A 16,479-nucleotide genomic window follows, 5' to 3' on the forward strand; every position below is an offset into this window, starting at 1 on the left:
GTGTCTTGGGCATGGGTTTCCCAAACAGCCTCATCCTAACCAGAAGGGGAGGAAACACACACACACACACACACACACACACACACACACACACACACACCACCTGATCATCTTAGCCATGTGTCCCTTCTACCATCTCTGCAGAAATGTGGCCACCAAGGTGCAGCGAAGTGCCAGAATCTGATGTGCGTCCGTGGAAGGGGTGGGGAGAGGAGAGAGTCCCTTTCGGCAGCTGAGCGTGTGTGTGCAACTTCCTGCCAGTGAGGAAACATTCGTTCCAATCAGCCCTGGTTCTCCTTTCCCTGCTCTGGCCCCACAGGAGGAGCTGGCGGTGAGCCGTGGGCCACGCTGGCCTCAGCCAGATTTCCCGGCCAAACTGGGGAGGAGAGATGCCCTGGACCATCCTGCTCTTTGCAGCCGGTGAGCCCGATGTCCCCCCTGCATCAGCCCCACCCCTCTCCCACCCCCCCTGCCTACCTGACCTCTGCTCTGGAGGCAGAAAGCAGCCCAGGGTTGCCTTCCCCAGGTGCTGGAGGAGGCTGAAAGCTGACAGATTTGCCCCAGAGTTTTGGACATGCCCCCAGGAGCATGGCTTTGTCTTAAGGTGCTCCTCACCACCCGCACATCAAGGCTATCAGAAATCCCACCCCGCTGGGGACAGCGGTGCCCACGCCCCATGACTCAGCCCCGCTTGGCTTCTGCAGGCTGTTACCTCCGGGGCTGGGGCAACAGGAGATTCTGCTGGGGGCTAGGGGACCCCGTGCAAAAGTCTAGAGGCCAAACAGGGAGAGGCTTGTGTAGACCTTGCCTGAGCTCTGCTTGGGAGCCTGGAGCCAGCTGGGGAGACACTGGTACCTCCTATATGAAACTGTACCCCCCAAACCCCAATTCCTCACCATGGCCTGGGAAACAGGAGAATCCCTTTTGCTCTCTGTTCCTCCCATCCTTTCCCTGGCTCATCCCCTCCAGCCACCCTGGCCTCCTTGAAGACCGCACACCCCTCCCACCCTCCCAGCATTTGCCCAAGCTCTTCCCTCTGCCCGGAATACTCTCCCCTAGCTCCTCCTGTGTCCCCTCTTCAGGGAAGCCCTCCATGGCCTCCCCAGCCAGTGCAGGCTTCCCATGACCCTGTCTGATGGGCTGCCCGGTGCTTCTTGTCTCCCTGAAAACATCCGCTCCTCGAGACAGGCATGTCTATCTGTCCATCTCACTCATGTTCCATCCCCAGCACCTAACAGGGCTGGGCATCCGGTGAGGGCTGTTGATGGAAGTAGTAAGGCTATGGTCGCGTCGCTATGTAATAACCACTGCGATGATAATAAAATGACTCAAACGCAGCGACCCCCTGCCAGGTGCCTAGTCCCCAAACCTCTCAACATAGCAATGGGATAGGGTCAACTACTTACTTGTAAAGAAAGACTGAGGCCCAGAGAGGGTCAGCCGCTTGCCCAAGGCCACAGAGCCACGAAACTCCTCTGCTCTAACCACTCAGACTGCCTCCCTTTTTCTGCATTACAGGCTCCTTGGCAATCCCAGCGCCGTCCATCCTGCTGGTGCCCCCGCACCCCAGCAGCCAGGAAGATCCCATCCACATCGCCTGCATGGCCCCTGAGGGCTTCCCGGGGGCAAATTTCACGCTCTACCGTGGTGGGCAGGTGGTCCAGCTCCTGCAGGCACCCGTGGACCAGCTTGGGGTCACCTTCAACCTAAGCGGCGGTGGCAAGGAGGCTCCAGGGGGCCCATTTTACTGCCAGTATAGGGTGCTAAGTGAGGACCTGAAGCCGCAGCTGTCAGATCCCAGTGAGGTGGTAAACGTCTCCTACCCAGGTAAGACCCTCCTGCCCACCTTCGCAGCCCACAGCTCCATTGGCTCACCGCTGAGCCTTTGCCCGTGCTGTTCCCTCTGCTTGGAAGCCTCTGTGGAACGAGCCAGGCCTCCAGCTGTCCAGGGCTCACTCACCTTCATTGCTGAATTCTCCCAGTCATCCCACGCGATGGGTTCAGCGATGCTCCCCATTTTGCAGATAAGGAAACTGAGGCACAAGTGATGAACGGATTTGGCTAAGTCACACAGCTAGCAGGGCAGCAGAGCTGGGATCCCATGGGCCTTAGTATCCAGGCGTTAACCCTCCACACTCCACTGCCGTGCCCCCCTCCTCCAGTTCTGAGCACCCTCTATGCACCAGACATTGTTCTTGGACCTGCATTTTCAGCAGCGAGTAAAACAATGTCCCTACCCTCCCCCAGCTGACATTCAGAGGGGATACAGACAGTAGAGAAGCAGGGAGGCCAGAAAATATTCAGTGTAGCCAGCAGGGGCCAAATAAAGAGGCCGGGATAAAGTACCAGCTAGGGAAGGGCGTCGTTTTAAGTACAGAGGAGAGTGGCCAGGGAAAGCCTCCAAGGGGGCGACATTTGAGCAAAGACCTAAATGATGAGGAGGCAGCCATGTGGGGATCTATGGCGAAAGGGTCCCTGGTAGAGGGAGCCAGCTGTGCAAAGGCCCAGAGGTGGCACGTGTCTGGAATGTTTGAGGAACACCGGGGCGCTCTCTCTGTAGGGCTGAAGCATGGTGGGCAAGGAGAGAAGTTGGGGGAGAAGAGGGTGTGGAAGGGGTGAAGACAATCGCGCAGGGCCTTTGGGTGCATCCGGGACTTTGTTTCTTTGTCGAAGCGAGACAGAAGGCCTGGAAGACCGATATTTTCCTGTGGTCTTTTCAGGACAGGAGGCTGGGTGTGGGCTCTGGATCAAGGAGCAGGAGGGAGGGAGGAGGTGTCTCCAGGTAGAGCCTCTGCTTCACCATCCATCAGAACTTTCCAGTGGCAAAGAGAACTTTGTTACCCGCAGAAGCCCCACTTAAAGAGAATGTTGTTGCTCACAGAAGCCCCAGTGCCTTGCGGTGACAAACAGTCTGTGTCTTTGAGCTCCACCGTCAAAGGCCCCCTTCAAGCACCTTGAGTTTGTGGTCTCAGAGTGGGGAGGGGACAACAGACCTCCTGCCCCAGATGAATGAATGAACAAGGGCTAACAGTGTGAGAATATCAAGTATATGTCTGTTCCTTCCCCTTCCTGGCTTAGCTCCTGATCTCCTGATTGGGTCATCTCCTCCTCTCTTTCCTGAGAGACCCCCTCTCTTCAGGGAGGGGAAGTCACATCCCTTGCAGAGAAGTAAACTGTGAAGCTGGAGCTTTATGCTTTTGTGGCTGACCTCTGCATGGATTTCAGGGTCCACCATGGGGCTGGGGGTGGATGCCATCTGACACCCCCTGGTATCAGGCTGAAGGCAGCAGGACTCTCAGGCTGCCAGTAACTGGAAACTTGTCTCAAACTGGCTTCAGCAACAAAAGAGAATGTGTTGGTTTGCCAAACTGAAGTCAGTTTGCAGCATTGACTTCAGGCATGGCTGGATCCAGGTGCTCAAAGAAGTCAGGAATCATTTGTCAGCTCTCAACTCTGCTTTTTTGTGTCTTAATTTCAGGCAAGAACCCCTCTTCATGGTGTCAAAATTGCGCCTAGCAGCCTTAGATATATATCCTACCAGCGTTGTAATGCTGGCCGGAGGAATAACCCTCTTTTCCCAGTAATGGAGCCAAGACTCAGAATCAGCTCTCATTAGCTCTGCTTTGCCCACATGCCTATGCCTGAACCAATCACCGCGACTGGGGGGTGGGGGATATACTAATTGACCTGTCACAAGACTTGCCAGATCCCCAGGGTCCAGCTACACCCAAGTCAAATGGTTGGGCAGTATGGGGAGGGGGCTGGCTCCCCAAAGGTTATCTGGAGGAATGACAGGTGTCCCACCTTCACCCTGCACCCCACAACTCCATAACCTGTCCCCCCTCTTTTTCTCATGTTCCTCTAGTGCCCACTTGGATACTGGCACTCTCCTTGAGCCTGGCTGGAGCCCTCCTTCTCCTTGCTGGGCTGGTGGCCATTGCCGTGGTGGTCAGGAAAGGTAACAGCAGGCAGAGATGCTGCAGATCCCAGAGGCTGCCCGATGTGCAACTGCTGGGATGTGCAAATGAGCCCCCAATCACACCCATTTTTTAGGAGCACCGAGGCACACAACTGGGGAGGTCTTACTCAAAACTTTGCAGTAAAGAATTTTCCAGAAGTGCAGTGTTGGTGGTGGGGTGGGGGATGTTGACATATATTTTTAAATTATAAAATATATATAACACAAAGTTTCACATTTCTTTTTTTTTTTTTTTTAAAGATTTATTTATTTATTTGACAGAGAGAAATAACAAGTAGATGGAGAGGCAAGGAGAGAGACAGAGAGGGAAGCAGGCTCCCCGCTGAGCAGAGAGCCCGATGCGGGCCTCGATCCCAGGACCCTGAGATCATGACCTGAGCCGAAGGCAGCGGCTTAACCCACTGAGCCACCCAGGCGCCCAAAGTTTCACATTTCAACCCTTAATTTTTAAGTGTCCAGTTCAGCAGCATTGAGTACGTTCAATTCGTTACGCAACCATCACCACTGTCCATCTCCAGAACTTTGTCATCTGCCCCAACTGAAACTCTGTCCCCTTTATTTTTTTTTTAAGATTTTATTTATTTATTTGACAGACAGAGATCACAAGTAGGCGGAGAGGCAGGCGGGGGGGTGGGGTGGGGAGTAGGCCCTTCGCTGAGTAGAAAGCCCGATGTAGGGCTCAATCCCAGGACCCTGGGATCATGGCCTGAGCCAAAGGCAGAGGCTTTAACCTGCTGAGCCACCCAGGCCCCCCCTCTGACCCTTTAAACACTAACTCACCATTCCTCCTCCCCCAGCTCCTGTCAATCACTGCAGCTGACAATAAACAAAACCAAGTGAAACAGTAGTAGCGGGCACCTGGCTGACTCAGTAGGTAGAGCATGCAGCTCTTGATCTTGGGGTTGTGAGTTCGAGTCCCACGTTGGATATGGAAATTACTTAAAATAAAATCTTTAACAAAAAAAAATTTTTTTACATGCTTGTTTGAAGCTTTTACCAATACACATCACTCAGGTAATTGGGTAGTGGGGAGGGTTTTGCAGTAGCTCTCCTGTGAGGGGCACATTTGTGGGAGGAGAAGGCAAGGTTGGGTCACAAATATATGAGGGAGACTTTGGAGACTTTTTTTTTTTTTTTTAAGATTTTATTTATTTATTTGACACAGAGAGAGAGATCACAAGTAGGCAGAGATGCAGGAAGAGAGAGGGGGAAGCAGGCTCCCTGCTGAGCAGAGAGCCCGATGCAGGAGTCGATTCCAGAACTCTGAGATCATGACCTGAGCCAAAGGCAGAGGCTCAACCCACTGAGTCACCCAAGCGCCCCTGCAGTCTTGTTTGTTTTGTTTTTTGCAACTAGGAGGCAACCACGACTAAAATCTAATAAATGTTTATTTATTTTTTTTGTTCCCAGTTAAAGTAAAAAATTTGCAGAAGAAAAGGTGAGACCATCTCTGGAGATCCTCAAAGGGTGCTTTGGTGGAAAGAAATATCAGATGGTTGGTGGGTTCGTGGTAGAAGTTCCTGATGGGTGTTAAGGAATCACACCTGGCCAGGTTCTGGGGACAGAGGGGCACTTCCGGTGCTGGGTCGGGGGTGGGTGTCTCCATTCCAAACAGCGCCCTCTCGTGGGAGGGCTGCTTAAGAGGAACTGGGGTCAATTATAAAGCACCTAGGGTGTGCAGAGCGCTGCGCTAGGAGCTGCTGCTGGAGTCCATAGCTGCTCACAGCTACTGCTGGAGCTGGCCTTTATAAGTAGTTCCATTTTATAGACAAGGAGACTGAGGCTCAACTTAGCCATGCAGGGAGCAAGTGGTTGAGTCGTGCTCACATCCCTTAACCACTGACTGCCCAAAATGGTTGTAATACTCTATAGGAAGTCAGAGTTGGGAGAGGTGACACCCTCTGGGGCTGTGCGGTGCCCAACTTGTAGCCTGTAGGCAGTGGCCCCAGCCTCAGTTTCTTCCCTGAGAGAGGGCTGGAGCCCCCGCTGCCTGGTGGCATTGAGCTAGCAGCAGCCCCAGGGATCGAATCCAGACTTCACCAGGCGATGCGGCTCTTGGAAGAGAATTTCCTTCTGAGGGGACTCGGGGGGGGGGGGGATGCAAAGAAAGGTGGGGAGTGAAGGCCAAGTTTGGAGCCAGAGCCTCCTGGACAACCCTCCGGTCTGAGAGGAGCGGGTCATCACTCTCCCCAATCCCTTTGCAGACAGCGAGAATCCTGCTGGGTTCAGATCAACTTCGCCACCACAGGTATGTACCTTCTTACTCCTATCCCCTGCCAGGGCAGGCTCACCCCCTCAAAAATGCTAGCGGGGGGACGCCTGGCTGGCTCAGATGGCTGAGCAGCTGCCTTCGGCTCAGGTCATGATCCCAGCGTCCTGGGATCGAGACCCACATCGGGCTCCTTGCTCCGCAGGGAGCCTGCTTCTCCCTCTGACTCTGCCTGCCACTGTCTGCCTGTGCTCACTCTCGCTCTCTCTCTCTCTGACAAATAAATAAAATCTTAAAAAGAAAGAAAGAAAGAAAGAAAGAAAGAAAGAAAGAAAGAAAGAAAGAAAGAAAGAAAGAAAGAAAAATGCTAGCGGGTCTCCTTACTTGCTACTGAGCCTCTTCTGCAGCCGCTCACTTCCCTTAGGGTCAAGGATACACCCTCCCCTCCCCCCAGGGCCAGGTTTCACCTCTCACCTTCTCTCTCCGCCTCATCCTCGGGCCCTTCAGTCACCCTGACCTCTGCCTACAACATTCTTCCTCCCTCTGGTCTTGGTCTAAAGGCCGCCTTCTCCGGGAAGCCTTCCCTGACTCCCTAGACCGGGGGGTGTGTTTCTATTTCCCTGCCTTCCACACCCTATCATTCTTCTTACCCCTTGGGAGAAAAACACAAGTGTGTATGTAACACTTGCTTCCAGTGCTGGGCCCTCAGTTCCATGGGGGACAGACGGCCTGGCCCTGTCCTTAAGTGGTGGTCCAGAACGTGTCATCCTGAAGGCTTCCACCAGGGGGTGGGGGGCACTCAGGAAGTGGCCCCAAGCAGAGAAATTCCATCCTCTGTACTTTCACTGTTCCACACTTTTTTTTAATTTAAAAAAGATTATTTATTTATTTGAGAGAGAGAGAGCACAAGCAGGGGGAGCAGCAGCAGAGGGAGAAGCAGCCCCCCTCCCCTGAGGAAGGAGTCCTACTCAGGCTTGATCCCAGGATGCCAGGATCATGACCTGAGCGGAAGGTAGAGGCTTAACCGATTGAATCACCCAGGAGCTTCCACGGGTCCATAATATTACTGAGCATCTACTATGTGCTAACGTTTGGGGGGCGTCCCTCAAAGACCAAGACAGGTGGTCTTCACTCACAAGCCCATCCTGCAGTGGGGAAACAGCTCATGGCCAGCCGGACCCTGTCTGGGGCCAGGAGGGCAGTCCTGGGAGGAAGTGGTGTTTAGGCAGAGATGCAGGAGGGGGCCGTGGGGGTGGAGGTGGGTGGAGAGCAGACAATGGAAGGAGAGCCTGGGGCGGTGGAGGTCCTGAGAGAAGTTCTGGAAAGTGGGAGCAGAGACGAGAAACCCATTTATCAGAGGGCCACAAGAGGCCCCTGGGGGAGGGCTCTGAGGAGAAAAAGGACACAGTTCAGTTCACAGCTGGGAATGGTTCACCTTGCAGAATGGGCTTGAAGGGAGCAAAGCATGCTGGGAAATGGGTCCCAAGCCCTTCCTCACAGTTGACTTGAGGCCTGTGGCTCTGAGGGGAGGGCCCCCGGAGGGCAGTGAGCAGGGATTTTATACTGGCACTGGGCTTTCCTTTCTCTTTCTATTTCAGATATGACCTTTGATAACTCTCTGTTTGCCATCTCCATGGTAAGTCATTGCATTTCTTGGTCCTGGGTTTCTGCTGACTGTCTTAACCTCTGGAAGACCACCATCAGGCTGGGCTGACCTGGTATCTCTGAGCTTGGGGCGGGGGTGGGGGGTGGCTGGGAAAAGCCCAGAATCCCTGAGCAGGGATTTGTTTGTGAGCTGAGAGTTGGCTCTGGAAAATCCCAGGGGATGGGAGGCAGCCACGTCCAGGCCGTCCGATGCCCTTGGGCAGGATCCCCGGGCCGCCTTTGCACACCATGGGGCCGACCCTACAGAATGGTGACAGGGGACTCAGGGTGAGCCGGTGGGGTCACGTGCCTTTTTTTTTTTTTTTAAAGATTTATTTGTTTATTTGACAGATCACAAGTAGGCAGAGAGGCAGGCAGAGAGAGAGGAGAAAGCAGGCTCCCCGCTGAGCGGAGAGCCTGATGTGGGGCTCCATCCCAGGTTCCTGGGATCCTGACCTGAGCCAAAGGCAGAGGCTTTAACCCACTGAGCCACCCACGCGCCCCAAGGGTCACGCGCTTTTTAACAGTCTGATGCACACTGTAGTCCCCTCCTGGTAAAGAAAAGCCTGTTTTTATGTTCAGTTTCAGGGATTTCAGCTTAACTCTCCAAGCTGAGCATTTCTCTTACAGGTGGGGAAGGTCTCTGTAATCTGCCCCTTTGCAAGTGGGCACTTTGGGACTGCAGTCAGGGAGCCTGGGTGGGGAGTTGGTGTGCCAAGGGCACCATAATGGGAGAGGGTTGGGTTGGTTCAACACCCCCTTCCTGGGTGTTGGGACAAGAACAGGACAAAGCCTTTAATTCTTCAGAGCTTTTTAATTTCTCCCTGGGGGTGGGTGGCGGGGAGACAGACGATGCCACAGCGGGTAGGAGTGGGAGGGAAGCTCACTTCGCCCTTAGATGGGAGATCCAGGAAGTCTCAGAGATGGCCAACAGGCAGGGGTTAGCTACGGAAGATGGCCCCAGGCTCGGGACACGTTCTTGGCACCGTCCAGGATAACTGGAGTGGAGCCGAATGGAGAGTCGAGGGGAGCCTCGCGGAGAACTTTGTTGCCCCGATGGGATGAGCCATGGGGCGTTCCCGGGCGGGGAATGGGGGCGGGGGAGAGGTGACCGATTCAGGTGCTCACCCGCGCCCTCTGGCGGCTGCGGGGAGGACAGACTTGGGGGGCGTGGGCCGACCGGAATGTGTCATTCGGGGGTGGGGGGTGGTTGCCAGGACCGAGGCGACGGTGCTGGTCCAGGCGAGCTAAGTGGTGGGAGCTTGGTCCAGCGTGTCGGCAGCGGAGGTGGAAGACGGGAACGGATGCTGGTCAGATCGATTCAGGAGACAGCAAACACGGCGGATGATGGACGGAGGGAGAGGGCGGAGGGAGGCGGCAGGGAGTCCCGGGGAGCCGCGGGCGTGGAGGGACCGGAGACGCGCCCCCTTACCCTACGACGCCCAAGGGCAGGTGCAGACGCGATACTGGGGTTCCGGAGAGAGGAGCAAGGGAATTTAAACTGTGTTTGAATGTGGGAAGGAAGGGGCTTGGCCCCGCCGGCTAGTTCAGCCCTGTGAGGTCTCAGTTCCGGGACAAATCCTATGGTGTTAAGAAAAAACAAAAAACGAAAAACAAAAAGTAAAAAACAAAACCCTCCCCCCGCCCAAAATCCAGCAGGCAGGGCAAATTCTAAAACTTTCTGTGAGAAGACGTGCTGTCAAGGCACCAGGACCCTGGGGATTTTTCTTCTCTCCTTTTCTTTTCTTTCTTTTTTTTTTTTTTTTTTAAGGAAAATGAAACAAATGGAAACAGAGACAGGGAGAAAACTTTAAAAAGTATCTTAGTCCTTGTGACTATATATGTATATATTTTTTTACTTAAAAAACTTGGGGGAGGGGAACACCTGGCTGGCTCAGTGGATAGAGCATGTGACTCAATCTCAGGGTGGTGAGTTCAAGCCCCATGTTGGGCACAGAGCCTACTTTTTTTTATTTTAAAGATTTATTTATTTATTTATTTATTTATTTGACACAGAGAGACAGAGAGAGACCACTAGTAGGCAGAGAGGAAGGCAGAGAAATAGGGGAAGCAGACTCCCTGCTGAGCAGAGAGCCTGATGTGGGGCTCCATCCCAGGACCCGGAAATCATGACCTGAGCCGAAGGCAGAGGCTCAACCCATTGAGCCATCCAGGCGCCCCCAGAGCCTACTTGAAAAAAAATTTTTTTTCATGTGAAACACATCCATATGTCAAAATTATATATCCAGTAAAGCATCCTTCTGTCAGTAACCCCTTTCCACTCCCTGGTCTCCCCCTCCACATGCAGACAGCCACCACCATTAGGAGCTTCTTGGAAATGCAAGCAAAAGTGAAAAGAGAGGATGTTTACCCTCATGCTTTCTACATAAATGATAGCATGCTAGCCACACTACCATGCTTCCTTTCCTTCACAGAAAGTTCTAGTGAGATCTTTCCTAGGTATTTTTTTTTTATTACAGTAACATAAAAAAATACGGTAACATGTATATGTAACATAAAATTGACCATTTTTGCCATTTAAAAAAATGATTTTATTTATTTTTTGACAGACAGGGAGAGAGGGAATACACGAAAGGGAGAGGGAGAAGCAGGCTTCCCGCTGAGCAGGGAGCCCGATGCAGGACTTGATCTCAGGAGCCTGGGATCATGACGTGAGCTGAAGGCAGATGCTTAAGGACTAAGCCACCCAGGAGCTCCTTTAGCCATTTTTAAAGTCCAGTTCAGTGGCATTAAGTGCATTCACCTTGTGCAACCATCACCGCCATGGATCTCCAGAACTCTGTCCTGCAAAAATAGAACTGTGCCCACTGTATACTAACTTCTCATTCTTAACCAACCCGAGCCCCTGGCATCTACCATGCTCCTTTCTCTCTCTGCGGATTTGCGTATTCTGGACATTTTATTTAGAAATGATGCCATATACTGTTCATCCTTTTGTGTCTGGTGTTTTACAAAAAAGATTTTATTTATTTGAGAGAGAGCGAGAGAGCACACACACAGCATGGGGGAGGGGCAAAGGAAGAGGGAGAAGCAGACTCCCCGATGAGTAGGGGGCACCCACGCAAAACTCCATCCCAGGACCCTGGGATCCTGATCTGAGCCCAAGGCTGACCCTTAACCGACTGAACCACCCAGGCACCCCATGTGTCTGGCTTACTTCACTGAGCATAATGTCTTCAAGTTCATTCATGTTGTAGCAGGTGTCAGAATTTTATTCTTGTTGAAGGCAGAATTTTGCTTTCTGTTCATTTGTTGATGCACACTTGGGTTGTTTCTGCCATTCAGCTATTATGAACAGTGCTGCTATGAACATGGGTATGCAAATATCTGTCTGAGTCCCTGCTTTCAATTCTAGTTTCTTTTTGAAGCATTTGATGGCTGAAATAAAAGTGAAGCAGCTAATTGTTCTCCAGCTTGTATCGTGATACCCTGCTGAGGGTCTGATATTTGCTCTAGGATGCCCTAGGAAGTGGGGTCGACATTTTTTTAATTTTAATTTTAAAATTTTGTTTATTTGAGAGAGAGAGAGAGAGCAGGGGGAGGGGCAGAGGGAGAGAGAGAGAGAATCTCGAGCAGGCTTCCTGCTGGGCAGGGAGCTAGATGGGGGCCTGGATCCTAGGACCCTGAGATCATGATCTTTTTTTTTTTTTTTTTTTTTAAAGATTTTATTTATTAATTCGACAGAGAGAAATCACAAGTAGACGGAGAGGCAGCCAGAGAGAGAGAGAGAGGGAAGCAGGCTCTCTGCTGAGCAGAGAGCCCGATGCGGGACTCGATCCCAGGACTCTGAGATCATGACCTGAGCCGAAGGCAGCGGCTTAACCCACTGAGCCACCCAGGCGCCCCTGAGATCATGATCTTAACTGAAATCAAGTGTCATACACACAACTGATGGAGACACCCAGGCGCCCCATTTTTTTTTTTTAATAGACAAGGACACAGAAGCTAATTATGGCCTTACTGGGATCATCCAGCTAGGCACGTATGGGGCCGGGATGGAACCCCAGCCTGCTTTCACCCACCAAACTTCAGTTTTATCAACTTCATCTCTTCTGTTTTTTTTTTTTTAAAGATTTTTATTCATTTATTTATTTGTCAGAGAGAGAGAGAGAACAAGCAGGGGGAGCAGCAGAGACAGAGGGAGAAGCAGGCTCCCCACTGAGCAGGGAGCCCGATGTGGGACTCGATCCCAGGACCCTGGGATCATGACCTGAGTCAAAGGCAGACGCTTAACCAACTGAGCTACCCAGGCATCCCAAGTTCATCTCCTCTTGACTGGCATTTGGGGCAGGAGCATCTATGGTAGAGGAGAGGATAGACTTCCGAGGCAGGTTTTGTGGGAGTCCAGAACAGGGCGACAAGGTGGGGGAGGGGAAGAGATCATGGTCACAGCTTTGTTCACTTAACTATTAGCGCTTGCTATGTGCTAGCCACTTTATCTATTTAATTCCTCCATGTTTTGTAGCAACTCTAGGAGGGGTCTAGGAGCATTCTCCCCATTGGGCAAAAGGAAAAAGTGAGGCTCAGAGGGGTTAAGTTGTTACTCAATGGGACAAGGCGGAGGTGGGATTTGAACCCATGCTGTCTGCTTCCCTACTCAGCATGCAGACTGGCAGGAGGACAGAGGACAGGATCTGGGTCCTGAAGCTGTGGGGTGGTGTGTGGGGCTGAAATGAGACCGGATGGACTGGGCGGGGGGATCTCAGACTCAGAATGTAGGGAGACCCTGGATCCTGGAACCTCAAATCACCCTGTTCTCTGTTTTTCCTCCATGGACAAAGAAAATGAATCCAGAAGAAGATGCAACCACTCTAGATGCGTGCTCAGGCTCCACCGAGACACCCGGCAGCTCTGGGCCCCGGAAAAGGCCCACCTCCACGTCATCCTCGCCTGAGCCCCCCGAATTCAGCACTTTCCGGGCCTGCCAGTGAGGCTGAGGACCGGGGGCCCCTCTGTGTCTGTGCATTCTCCATTCAGCCCCTTCTCTCGAGGGCCTGAAGTCCCTCCAGCTACTCTGAGATTTCTGGCTGCTGTTTTCTCAGGGAATTGACAGAGGAGGCAAAGGGAATCCTTGGCTTTGGGACCCTCCTCACAGAGAAGCAGGAGGAGCAGAGGGGGCACAGACATTGTCCTGGAGTCTGAACAGAAAGCAGGAAGACTCTTTTTGGGTTCCCAGCTTCTCAGACCTCGTGGGAAGGAGATGTTAGGATCCCTGTGGCCCCCAACTGGGCCATAAGCGGTCTGGGCCCTCCACACACCCCTCCGATTTCCTCCTCCCCTTGCCACATCTGACTTGACCAACCCAACCGGGTTTTTGGGACATAGGGTACCCGGGGTATGTTCTGTTAGCCTGTCCTGCTGGGATGCCTAAGTTATTAATTACAGCACGTGTTGGTTGAGCAGTTCCCAAGGTCTCTGTGGAGTGTAATCCTTCAAGCCCAGAATCTCTGGGGTCTAATCACCGGATGCCTAGTTGCCCTAAGGTGCATGCAGTCAAGGGAAAGCTCGGAGGGCGGACACTGTCACACGGGGTCTTTGCTAAAGTCCTTGCACTGGTGAGTGAGATGATGGAGGTCCAGAGAAGAGTAGGAACTAAAGAAGGTGGAAAGACGTCACAATCTTTTTTGGACCCTCTAGAAGAGAATGACGCCCTCAAGCAGTGACAGACGGACTTGGAAGATAAGGGTGTGTGTGTGTGAAGGCGGCACTTGACCCTGCTCTGCAAGATTCATTGGCCAGTCATTGGTGGGGGGGAAGAAAGGGGTTAAGGGAGGGGCCTAGAGAGAGAGATCCTAGAATTTTTCGTAGGGGAATAGATGGCCAAGGATGGAAGAGGAGGGCAATGGGGGAAGGGGGCGGAGACGATGGGGAAGAGAGAAGGAGCGGCTGAATGCTGGGTGGGGGCCTTCCCACGATTCAGGTCCAGGGCAGAGACTGAGTGCCTCCCCAAACTGATTTTCCCTTCTGGAGTGCCGGGGTGGGGCCACACGCTGGGGGCGTGTCCCGGCATCTGGCCCCGCCCCTCGCGCAGGCCCTCCCTGAGAGCCCGGCGCCTCACAAAGCGACATCCAGTGGGAGGGAGCAGGACGGGTACAGGGGCGGAGCCTCATCGTAGCTGGACCCCGCCCCCCGCGTGTCTCCTCACAAAGCCGGGCAGGGCCAAGGGGCGGAGCTCACCCGCAGAGGTGTGTCGGAGCCTTCGGGCGTCAGACCCGCCTCCACCTTTCCGGGCAGGGCGGCGGCCTCACAAAGCGCGACCGTTTGCGCGGGGCGTGGCCCAGGGCGTGTCCACGCGGCCGAACACCGCCCCCTAGGGCGCGCCCCTGTCCCCGCCCTCCCCGCTTCTCCCTTCCAGCCCCGCGGTACAAAGCGCGGCCTTTCGAGCCTCGCCCGGCCGGGGGGCGGGGCCCAGGCCCAGGGGCGTGTCCGCGAGACGGAGCACCGCCCCCCGGCTCACGCTCCGCCCCCGCCGTTCCTGGGCCGCGGAGCCACCTCACAAAGCCGCGACCGTTCGCGCGGGGCGGGGCGGGGCGGGGCGGGGCGGGGCGGGGCGGCCCCGTCCCCCGGCACCCTCCCTCCCGGTGCCCTAGGCGGCCAGCAGGGGGCGCTGCGCCACGGGGCCGGACCTCGGCGGCAGTGGCGGCGAGGCGGAGCGTGGCCGGCAGGCGGCGCTGCCTGACTCGGCCTTGGCCTCGGCCTGCGCGTCGGCAGCGGCGGCGGCGGCAGCGGCGGCGGCCTGGGCCCGGGCGCGGCGGCGGCGGTGGCGGCGGCGGCGGTGGGGCCTGGAGCCGGATCTAAGATGGCAGCGGCGGCGGCTGCGGCGGGGCCGGGCGCGGGCGGCGCAGGGGCGGCGGTCCCGGGCGGCGCGGGGCCCTGCGCGGCGGTGTCCGTGTTCCCCGGCGCCCGCCTCCTCACCATCGGCGACGCGAACGGCGAGATCCAGCGGCACGCGGAGCAGCAGGCGCTGCGCCTCGAGGTGCGCGCCGGCCCGGACGCGGCGGGCATCGCCCTCTACAGCCGTGAGTGCGGGGCCCCGGGGCCGGGCCGAGCGCGGGGGCTGCCCACGAGGCGGGTCGGGCGGGGGACCAGAGGCGGGAGGGACGCGGCCGCAGCTAGGGGCCCGGGGCCCCGAGGGTGAGGGGCCCTGAGCGGTGGGGGCCTGGTGCGGGGTCCGTCGCGCCGGGCCGAGGGAGCTGGGAGTGGGGGGCCCCCGAGTGAGGGCAGTGGAGGAACGATGTCAAGGGGCAGAGAGAAAAGAAGGCGTGCGTGGTGGCCAGAGGTGAGGTGCCCGGAGTACGGTGGGAAGCGGGAAATGGGGGAGTGAGGGCCCTGAGATTGGGAGGGGGCAGGCAGGAAGTGGGGGGCCGAGCGGGGAAGGTGAATTCGTAGCCGGCCGAGGGTGTGGGGGCTGGGTGGGAGGAAAGGGGGCCTGGGGTGTGGGAGAGGTGGGGGTCCCCGGGGGCGGGTGTGGCCGCCCTAGGAGAGGGATGGAGGGATGGGGGCAGCCTTTGGCCATCTCTCGGGACTCCCACGACTGCTGAGGACAGTTGGAAAGTGGTGCCCGGCCTGGGGCGGCCTGGAGGACCTGGTTCCACCCATCGGGAGCGTTTTGGCGTTCTGGACCTCCGTGTGGGAAACTTCTAGACCCGGAGAGAGGGCCCATGCCAGGGTGGTGCGAGCCGCTAGATGTGCTCCTGGTGGAAACGTGGAAGGGTAGGGCTCCTTCTTGATGTCCGGCTCCGAAGTAAGAGGTAACACCAGCCTCCGCCCTCGCCACGGTCCTCCGATCTTTCTTTTTGGGGATGTGAGAAGCTGGTTACATTTTCAGAAGCTAGTTTCAAAACTGACATTTCAGTGGAAAAAAAAAAAAAAAATCACAAATGTGTTTGCCAAGGCCCCCGAGTCTTTGTAGTTGATCCTTTTTCTTTCTCTGTTACTCTTTATTTATCTGTTCTGATTCCTGATTGCTTGGTCACATTTTGCTATTCTGTTTCATTCAGCTTTGTCTCAGGGCTTCTTGCACTGATGCTCTGGGAGCCACGGAGGAGGCCCCTTCCTGCCTTTGGCCTGTGTGAATTTTTTTTGCCCCTTTGGGAAGTGTGGGGGGGTGGGCCAAAGGAAAATATCTAGAGCAGCCCGTTCACACTGGCTTCTCCTTGCACTTCCGCTTGGAAGACCCAGACTTGTGGAGTTGTGCCTATCTCCCAGGTATCTCAGCTCTTTCTGCGGGGGCAGAGCCGGGTTTTCTGGGACCAAATGAGGAGAGGGGAGAAGGGTATCCCAGGTTGGGGTCAGAGCTCAGGACAGGCACTTAAGCTCTATTTTATGCTCAGCAGGCTCTCCCAGGTGCTAAGCGTGGCCATTCATTTGGCAAGCATTAATAAAGAATAAAGATGGGCAGCGTTTCTCCAACTGGGATCCGGAGGCTAATCCTCAAAGCATTTCCAAGATAGTTTTTCTTTTGTAAATAACTTCTTTTGATTTTTTGGACGGTTTTTGATTTATAGAATTATTGGGGACATAGTACAGAGAGTGCCCATAATACACCACACCTGGTGTCTCCTTTTTTTTTTTTTTTTTTAAGATTTTATTTGAGAGAGAGAGAGCTCACTCGCAGGGTGGGGGT

The 16,479-nt window shown here is 54.8% G+C and overlaps 2 protein-coding genes across 4 annotated transcripts in view; both read left to right on the plus strand.

Moving 5' to 3' along the window:
• Window positions 1–271: 271 nt before the first annotated feature.
• On the plus strand, window positions 272–13,260 carry C1H19orf38 (chromosome 1 C19orf38 homolog). 2 transcript variants are annotated; one of them, XM_032311438.1, is made up of 7 exons: window positions 272–420; window positions 1,519–1,827; window positions 3,866–3,958; window positions 5,390–5,417; window positions 6,184–6,227; window positions 7,787–7,824; window positions 12,629–13,260. In XM_032311438.1, exons 1-7 carry the CDS (start codon window positions 390–392, stop codon window positions 12,782–12,784), a joined length of 699 nt encoding a protein of 232 aa, XP_032167329.1. In that variant the 5' UTR covers window positions 272–389; the 3' UTR covers window positions 12,785–13,260. The 2 variants fall into 2 exon arrangements, with proteins under 2 accessions (XP_032167329.1, XP_032167338.1); XM_032311447.1 differs by having other exon boundaries at window positions 274–420; window positions 12,635–13,260.
• A 1,361-nt stretch (window positions 13,261–14,621) lies between these two features.
• Window positions 14,622–16,479, plus strand: part of CARM1 (coactivator associated arginine methyltransferase 1) — a 41,664-nt gene continuing 39,806 nt past the window's right edge. The window contains exon 1 of one of the 2 annotated variants that reach the window (XM_032311359.1): window positions 14,622–14,872. In XM_032311359.1, coding sequence (XP_032167250.1) covers window positions 14,653–14,872 — 220 coding nt within the window. In that variant the 5' untranslated portion in view covers window positions 14,622–14,652. The remainder of the gene's footprint in view (window positions 14,873–16,479) is intronic. The other variant, XM_032311348.1, reaches the window with a different exon arrangement.

Source organism: Mustela erminea, chromosome 1 (assembly GCF_009829155.1).
Source record: "Mustela erminea isolate mMusErm1 chromosome 1, mMusErm1.Pri, whole genome shotgun sequence".
NCBI lineage: Eukaryota > Metazoa > Chordata > Mammalia > Carnivora > Mustelidae > Mustela > Mustela erminea.